General features: G+C 35.7%; 1 protein-coding gene across 1 annotated transcript; it reads left to right on the top strand.

Moving 5' to 3' along the window:
* The first annotated feature begins 7,587 nt into the window (after positions 1 to 7,587).
* On the top strand, positions 7,588 to 8,316 carry LOC133329389 (pupal cuticle protein Edg-84A-like). Its single transcript, XM_061537863.1, has one exon. It carries the CDS (start codon positions 7,588 to 7,590, stop codon positions 8,314 to 8,316), a length of 729 nt encoding a protein of 242 aa, XP_061393847.1.
* The last annotated feature ends 1,232 nt before the right edge of the window (positions 8,317 to 9,548 follow it).

The following is a 9,548-nucleotide window of genomic DNA, read 5'->3' as shown; positions in this document are numbered from 1 at the left end:
AATTTGTATTCTATGGCGTATATATTTACTCCTGAAGGACATAGATTCGAGAAGTTGAAATGTACTCGCATACTTAAATATTTACAGTTGCCTACGTATTCAGATATTATTTAGTTACCCATTAGTAACCACACTATAAGCTCGGAATAAACATCCGTAGAAAGTTATTGTTCCGTGGTAGTTGTGTAGGGTATCATATGGTCGGCCCCGTCCGACTATACTGCTCCGCTCACTTGTTTATAATTGCAATATTTTAATAAATAAAATTATTTTATATAATTTTTTAATACAACACAGATGGAAACGTCCGATAATAATAATTTATTAATTAAAATAGCAGAACAAATTAATAATTTTTGTTAAACTCAAATGCGACATGCCGACAATTGGAAAAAAGTGCGGACTGTTGGCACAGAGGCACTATTTTACCCAATTAACAATTTAATCTACCTTAATACAAATTAATTAAACAAATTTTAATAGCATCGGGGAGTACAAAAAATTGGTAACATATGTACCTAAATAAAATATCCCATTTGCCCGTTTGATTTGCAAAATTTCATTGATTTCAGAATAGTATGTGTATGGGTTCTATAATTGTTTCAGACATCTATGTAGATCACACATTTAACTTCGCCTGAATTCATCTCAATGGTGCTGCAAAGATGCTATGGCTTTTCTATCTACATGATATTGTATATATTAATATCTCTTGTATGTTCCCAAAGTGGTGAAGGGTATCATATAGTCGGCCCCGTCCCACCTTTGACCTTTACTTACTGGTTTTTGATTAGCATTTTTTTACTTTTTCGTATCCGAGTCTTTAATATTAAACTTTTATTCATCCGTGAAAATTATATATCTCCATTGAGTCGGATTTAAATTAATATGAGGGAAAGCCAAATTTGACTTTCCGATTTTCTCAGAACTTTCTACCATAGCTCGTCCACGCTCTGTTCTTGAGGTTATATCTAACGATAACTCTCTCACCAATTTCGTTGAACTCTTAAATGGGTATTTTCCTACATATGTTTTATTAAATAAAATAATGCAATTGAAATATTTATTTTACAGTTCTTTATAAACCCTATACAAATATAAATATCAAAAAATGATTTAATTTATTTTAATATAGACCTCCAATAATGTACAGTGGCAATTAAAGATGAATTTTAAGGTATTTCATCTCTGCGTCAAAGCCAAGGATTTTAAGGCAGATGTAAAAGTACCTTTGTTATTAGTATTTCAACAATTTCAAATTAGTTTTATATTTGTAACAATCTAAACATGAATATGCAGTCAACATTCACACATTTATAAATAGAAATGCTGTGCTATGTTTTCGTTATTTATTTTCCATTTGAAAATAACATTTGCAAAACGTGTTTGAAATCTCCAACTCAGGTAAAAATAATTCCCATTCCAACTTAGCACTCCTCTAACTCAGCCATTCATTCCCATTCTCAAACCCCGCAACGAGAAAGAGTAAGTGAATACACCATACACTACCACACTAACATTTTGCAAAAATGAAACTAACCAATGGCAGGCCGGCATTATTTTTTCCCCTTCAATTGGTTGTGGTTTCTCTAACTCACTCGCACTCAAACGTGGATTCCAAAGGATTTCGACACTGCAATGCTATGGGGGGAGCATCTACGAAAAAAACTGAATGTGTTAAAATGTTGTTGACAGCTAGCAAAACTATTTGAATTACATGGGATTACAATAGCTACGAGTTTGGCTGCGTCCTTCCATGGAACATCAGTTGTTTGCTTTTTGAATGGAATTGAAATCTTTTGGTAAATAATAAAATCTCTCTTTGACAGACGTGTGAATAAAGAAACGTAGCAAGTATGTGAAATGTTGAGATAAAAATATTGTTGTAAGTAAATAAGTGTGTGTTTCTATTTTAAAGGTGTTAAAATTTGTTGTCAACTTGAATGATTTTTGTGTTCTATTAATTCATTCAATTTATAGTGATTCGGTGTTGAAAATAATTTTTTTTTAATTGTTGGTGCCTATATGGTGGAAAATCCACATTTCGTTTGTCAAGTTTGCGGTCTTTATGCAGTGAACATTAAATTTTAAAAAAATCGACACTATGGGAGCCGATGAAACGTTATATATTTGAAATCTGCAGACTTTGAGCTTTATACCAATAAAATTTTATAATATTGTGAGCACGGTTTACACGAAGTTAAAGTCAAAATTGCATATTTTTATGAACATAACTTATATTTGAACCAGTAAGGAAAGTTCAAAAGTTGGACGTGGCCTACTATATGATACCCTTCACCACTTTGGGTAAAAGATATGTTAATATATACAATATCATTTAGATAGAAAATCCATAGCATGTTTGGAGGACCATTGAGGTAAAATCGACGGAAATTAAATGTGTGATCTACATAGATATCTGAAACAATTAAAAAATCCATACACATACCATTCGGAAATCAATGAAAAATTGCATATCAAACGGCAGACTCAGGATTCTTTGGCAAACCATTTGTTGGCGTGATATCGATTAGGGGGAGAAAAACCAAAAAGAGAAAGAAAAACAAAATAAAACAAGTTTTGTGTTAAATGTATTTTAAAGCTTTATTTGGCAAGTTAGTGAGTTTCGAATGAAACACAACTTTACCTTAATGCGTGGGTGTTCCATCGAAAGCGAGATTGCAAGTGTTTAAACAACGATAGCGAGATTGCAAGTGAGTCGCGGTGAGCAAATGTAGCGTAACAAGGTCGAGATCACATCGACGACCGTAGCACTGGAAAGTCCTCTCTGCATCCGAACTGATCGAATGTGACTTCTAGGAGAGAGCGTAGGAAAGAGCGGATACTCTCTCCTACAATCCGAACCAGGCGAATGTGACTCCTAGAAGAAGTGCAGAGAAGATTCCCCCATTGACTCAAATGAGTGGCCAATTAATGTGATTAATAATTGGTATGCTACGGAAGGGGTGGACCATATATCGAACATATCCACTGTCGTAAACAATGTATCGAACCTAAACACCATTTGTATGAAATCCAGCAAAATAGTGTATGGGAGCTATATATACATATGGACCTAATTTAGAACCGTTGCGTACACCATTTGTGTATGTGGCCTATATTTAAATTTGAATCGATTTCAACAAACCTTAACAAATATCATTCTTGCCTCAATTGAATATTCTATGCAAAATTTTGTCTCAATAGGACAAATATTGAAAGTTTGGTGCATCATTCTCACAAAATCGGACGAAAATATATATGGGAGCTATATCTAAATATGAAGCGATTTTAACAAAACTTCGCATACATTAGTCTGGACATAATTCAGTACACTGTGCAAAATTTGGTTTCAATCGAACAATTATTGGGATTTTGGAGCACTATTTAAGATACCCCCCATTCTCGATTCAAAATATTTAATTTTGTATTTGATTTAATTCGAACCTACACCAATTCAAGAATGTCCTTATAAAATTTCATGTGAAAGTCTCAACAATTTTTGAAGATATGACCGATTTATTGTGTTAGCATCAAGTGACGGCAAGAGTGGTTCTCAAACTTTAAACGCATTTTTCTCGAATCAGTGTTTTACGAATGGCGGGCACGATAACTCAAAAACTAATAATTCGAACGATTCCAAATTTTGGGACGTTTCTCTGTGAGTGTATAGATATCGTATGAACTAGTGTAAATCCAATCGATCGAGATCTTCCTTATTTTTTATCTTGGTTTGTGGTAAAAATAGGATATTTTTCAAAAATATTTTTTTAAAGGTCCGCCATTTTGTTGATTTTTGAGCGAAGCCAATAATCCTAGTTCATACGAGAGCCAGAGGGGGGTTCCCTTAAGACAAAATGGAACATTTAGACGATCTGAATTTCAACCAGACTGATAGCGGTGATAATTATCAGTCTATGCCTATGGTGCCGAGTGTGCCCCATCAAATGCCGAAGCTACCCTGGGTAGGGGCACATTCGGCGAATTTGACTTTTTTTACAAAACTGTAAACATTATTACCTAATACTAATTTATAATATGTTTTTGGTATTAGTATTTATGATTAAGTATCAGACGGCAATAACCTGCCATAAAGTTTCTATATCTGTTGAATAAGTACTGAGGTATAGAGCTCTAAAAAAAGTGCCGAATGTACCCCAGTCTCCCTTACCGAAAATATTTTGCTACAATGTTTCTCACGTTTCAAGAATCCGGATTGCCAAAAATACTGAAATTGGGCAATGTCACATCATGAACTTATAATAATACTTTCTGCAAATATATTTTCATCCTCCAAGAACCCGGACTGCCAAATTGCAGCTGCATCGGTGGAAATATGTGTTTAACATCTTCAAAATACGGACAATGGATCTGAACCTTTATTATCTGTACCGTTGTCCATGTAAAACATGGACCAGAAACGAACATATTCTAGAAAAAAATATTTGTCATCCTCCAATGTCTGGGAATACCATATGATACCCGTCAATATATTGAAAATGAGGCTGGACATTTGTATAAGGTTGGGGAAAAGAAATCCATTATTTTTGTCGTCGAAAATGTCGATTAATCGGCGAAATGATCGTAACATCGCTCAGGAGTTAAAAATCTACCATAAAACAGTTTTAAACCATTTACACAAAGCTGGATTCAAAAAGAAACTTGATGTTCGGGTGTCGCACCAATTAACATAAAAAATAAAATGGATCGAATTTCTATCTGCGAAGCCTTGGCCAAACTGGAAATGAGAAATGGATCACAGACGATAACCCTGTGCGAAAACGATCGTGGTCAAAGAGCGGTGGCCAAACCAGGACTAACGGCAAGAAAGGTTCTGCTATGCATTTTGCGGGACTGGAAGGGGATTATTTATTATAAGTTGCTTCCATTCCAAAGGCTAAATTCTGATCTCTACTGTCAATAACTGAACCCTTTGAACATAGTAATCGGTCAGAAACGGCCAGAATTGGCAATAGGAGATGTGTCGTGTTCCACTAATACAACGCTAGGCCCCACACATCTACAGTAACTCGCCAGAAACTTCGGGAGCTTGGTTGGGAAGTTTTAATGCTTCCGCCATACAGTCCGGACTTGGCACGAAGCGATTATAATCTTTTTCTTGAATTGCAAAATTTCTTTATTAATAAAACCAGCAAGGAAAGTAATAAAGTCGGACTGGGCGGACTATATGATAGCCTTCACCACTTTGTGTATATTCTATATAGGTATATAGGGTCTTTGGTGTACCAATTACATAAAATCGGACGAAAATATATATGGGAGCTATATCTAAATCTGAACCGATTTTCACGAAACTTAGTACACGTCATTCTAGCACCAATTACTTAAAATCGGATAAAATATACATATGGGAGCTATATCTAAATCTGAACCGATTTTCACGAAACTTTGCACACATCATTCTAGATCTAGTTCAGTACGCTATGCCAAAATTCGTGCAAATTAAAAAATTTCCGGGGTGCACCAATTACCTAAAATCGGATGAAACTATATATATTAAAAGATTTCCAGGGATTTTGGTGCACCAATTACCTAAAATCGGGTGAAACTATAAGGGAGCTATATCTAAATCTAAACCGATTCTCATGAAACTTAGCACACATTATTATGGACGCAATTCAGTACGCTATGCCAAATTTCGGGCAAAATGAAAGATATATAGGGTCTTCGCTGCACCATTTACCTAAAATCAGACGAAAATATATATGGGAGCTATATCTAAATCTGAACAGATTGTCACGAATCTTTGCACACATTATTCTAGACTTAATTCAGTACGCTATGCCAAAATTCGTGCAAATCAAAAGATTTCCAGGGACTTTAGTAGACTATTTATCTAAAATGGGGCGAAGCTATATATGGGAGCTATATTTAATCTGAACCGATTTTCACGAAACTTTGCACACATCATTCTAGACTTAATTTAGTACGCTGTGCCAAATTTCGTGCAAATCGAAAGATATATAGGGACTTTGGTACACAATTCACCTTAAATCGGACCAAGATATATATGGGAGCTATATCTAAATCTGAACCGATTTTCACGAAACTTTGCACACATCATTCTAGACCTTATTCATTACGCTGTGCCAAATTTTGTGCAAATCGAAAGATATATAGGGACTTTGGTGCACCATTTACCCTTAATCGGACGAAAATATATATGAGAGCTATATCTAAATCTGAACCGATTTTTCCCAATTTCAATAGGGTTTGTCCTTGGGCCAAACAAATGAGCTGTGCCAAATTTCATCCAATTCGGATCATAAATGCGACCTGTTCTTTGTTTACAATTTAACACCAACAGACGGACGGATTATTTTTGCCTGTTACAAACATATACACAAAGACATAATACCCTGTACCACAGTGTGGTGAAGGGTATAAAAATTTGCATCTAGGGAGGATTGTGAAAATGGACTACTAGAGTTTTTTTGTTTTTTTTTTGCAAATAGAGAGCAGGACTTCTATGAGAGAGGCATTATGAATTATGAAATCATTGTATTCGAAAACATCCACTAAGAGATAACGTTCATAGTTACATTTGATCAGTTCACCAATTTAATGATCCAGCAAAAAAGTCCGGTATTAAATGTTTGTACCCTTCCTTATGAAAATGTTAAGATGATGGACTATCATTAAATATGTCAAATCAGTATAACAGTTTTGGGTATTTCTGTTTAGTGTACTACAAGTATGTATAATAATCATTCCATCAATTGGCAACGCTCTATTTAATTTACAGTGGAATGGAAACTAACCAAAATATGCAACAAATTTTCATATCATAAATGTAATAAATTTACATTCAACTACCATGTAGCAGCAACAATGATCATCACGATATTCCACTTTAAAATCCACGATAATGCAGTTTCATGGGCCAAATTCTAATTGAGTTAACCTCAAATTGAAACAAGAGCATCGTTATGAATTTCATTAGCGGTGAAAGGAACTGGTTTTCCAGCAAAGGAATATTTTGGCGATAAAGACGATTTGCAGTTATTTGGCCGCATGGCCGGCAGATGTAAACACCACAATCATTCAGACGACCGAACGGCCATTGACGGCTAGTCAGACAAAATGCATTGCATGCAGCTCTTAAGGTCGGTCAAGTTGCTTCTTCCTCTTCTTTTGGGCAATGATAATGATTTGTGCCTGTCATGGTGCATTTACGGTAAACCCTTGAGTGGGAATATCATGACCTTGTCTTATAAAAAAATCCGAAGTACCTGTTTGTTTTGTTCCTGAACGATGTGCGTGTGTGTGCTCTCGTTGAGTGTCAACAGGGGCACTGGGTCATTGATCATTGATGGTGCGACAGATTCGATTCGAATTTATGCTGCTGAGGGTTATCATGTCGTGCAATTTTTTGAGAGTATAAATTTACTATGTGGTTGGTATGTGGAGGATATTTATGCATGTAGCAAATATGCTGTATCATCCATTGATATAAATAAGTTGCGAAATAAGGAAGAAGACATCAGTTTCCTTGCAACATTTGCACAGTTAACAACACAACATATCCCGAAGTTTAAGAATTTAATTTTCTTCAAATCCAAAAAAATGCAGTTCAAATTCGTAATTTTGCTCGCCAGCATTGCCTTCGTCTCTGCTGGTCTTTTGCCGGAGAATTTCGAACAAAACGATCCTCATGCAAATTATGAATTCTCCTACAGTGTTGACGATCAAGAATCGGGTGATGTTAAGACCCAACTAGAAAATCGTGATGGTGATAGTGTACAAGGCCAGTATACCCTCAACGATGCTGATGGCTATAAACGTATTGTGGACTATTCGGTAAATGGAGACAGTGGTTTCAGAGCCACCGTACGTCGTGAACGTTTGGATGATGCCGAAACCTATACCAAACAATCGATTGAAAAACCAGCAGCAGAAGTTAAGGAAAACCTTGTAAAGCCTGTGGTCCCAGCCAAACCTTTGGTGCAGAAACCCGTGGTACAGAAACCCTTGGTGCAAACCCCTGGCTATTTACGTACCACCGTTGTCCATCAACCCGCAATATATCATGCCCCAGCTCCTGTTGTCCATTTGACACCATCAACACATCATCATATTGTTCATGCGGCTCCAGCTACCACAGTTCTTAAATCGACTCCCACTGTTATTACAACAACAACACATCATCATACCCCTGCTGTAGTCCATCATCACGCTCCAGCCGTTGTTCGTGCCGCTGTGGTCCACCATGCTCCTGCTACGGCTGTGGTACATCATCATACTCCCGCTGTTGCAACACCTCACCATCATGTCTCTTATGTTCATTATCATTAAATACATGCACTTTTTGATGTAATTGTGACTCTATAAATAAAAAAAAAACATTTTTGGAATTGAATTTAAAGTTTTGTTGTTTTTGGGGATTTTGACAATTTATTACCATATTTTTATCGGACATCGAATAAACAAACCATAAAGTCATAATGACTGTTACGACCTCATATTGGCTACTGATTTTTAAACAAATCACCTTTAGATTGTGTTACTGATAAAGCGCCGAACATATGAGAAGGATTAATGTGAAAGGTATTAAAGTTTAATTGTGATAATAAACAACATTCCTTCGCTATTCGCAGTTATTTATGTACAAATTTTGTGTTGTGAAAGGAATGCAATAAAAATATTCCTACAAAAATCGAAAACATTGTTTTAATTAAAAAAAAAAATATATGCATGAAATCGGATTGAAAAAATCAGAAACAAATTCATTGTAGGTTCAATTTCCAAAATATCGCGATCGGAAAAAACTTTGGGTGTTTGAAATACATGTGGGAGGTAGGAGAGACGGGAGCATCTTCGGCATCGAGGCACATTCGGCAATGTCGATTTCGAATTCGAAAAATCTCATTGAACATCACTAGCTTCGATACATGTATATCGAGTATCAAAATAAATAACTGTCGCAAAGTATGAAATCTCTAGCTAATAGGCTTATTGAAATACATGGTTTTCTGCATTTTTGTCTTTGTGCATATGTTTGTAACAGGCAAAAGGAAACGAGATAGACACATGGTTCCTTTTGAGAACATGCATAGAATCACTTTCTGAGTCGATTTATGCATGTCCGTCCGTCCGTCTGTCCGTCCGTCTGTAGATGTTAAATTGTAAACAAAGTACAGGTCGCATTTATGATCCGATTTGGATGAAATTTGGCACAAGTCACTTATTCGGCCCAAGGACGAACCCTATTGAAATTGGGAAAAATCGGTTCAGATTTAGATATAGCTGCCATATATATATATATATATATATATATATATATTTAACCAATTTAATGTCAACGGTTCCTATATATCTTTCGATTTGCACGAAATTTGGTACAGGCTAATCATTTAGGTCTAGAATGATGTCTGCCAAGTTTCGTGAAAATCGGTCCAGATTTAGATATAGCTCCCATATATAGTTTCGTCCGATTTCATGTAAATGGTGCACCAAAGTTCCTATATATCTTTCGATTTGCACGAAATTTGGCATAACATATTGAATTAAGCCTAGAGTGATGTCTG

This window comes from Musca vetustissima, unplaced genomic scaffold, assembly GCF_032173495.1.
Source record: "Musca vetustissima isolate MV318-11 ecotype Yass unplaced genomic scaffold, APGP_CSIRO_Mvet_v1 utg266791, whole genome shotgun sequence".
In the NCBI taxonomy this organism is placed as follows: domain Eukaryota; kingdom Metazoa; phylum Arthropoda; class Insecta; order Diptera; family Muscidae; genus Musca; species Musca vetustissima.
Note: the sequence above shows the minus strand (reverse complement) of the source record. Positions and strands in the feature narration are given on the sequence as shown.

Excerpts from the sequence above, each read along its gene's own strand:
- LOC133329389 (XM_061537863.1), top strand. The coding sequence starts at position 7,588 with ATGCAGTTCAAATTCGTAATTTTGCTCGCCAGCATTGCCTTCGTCTCT.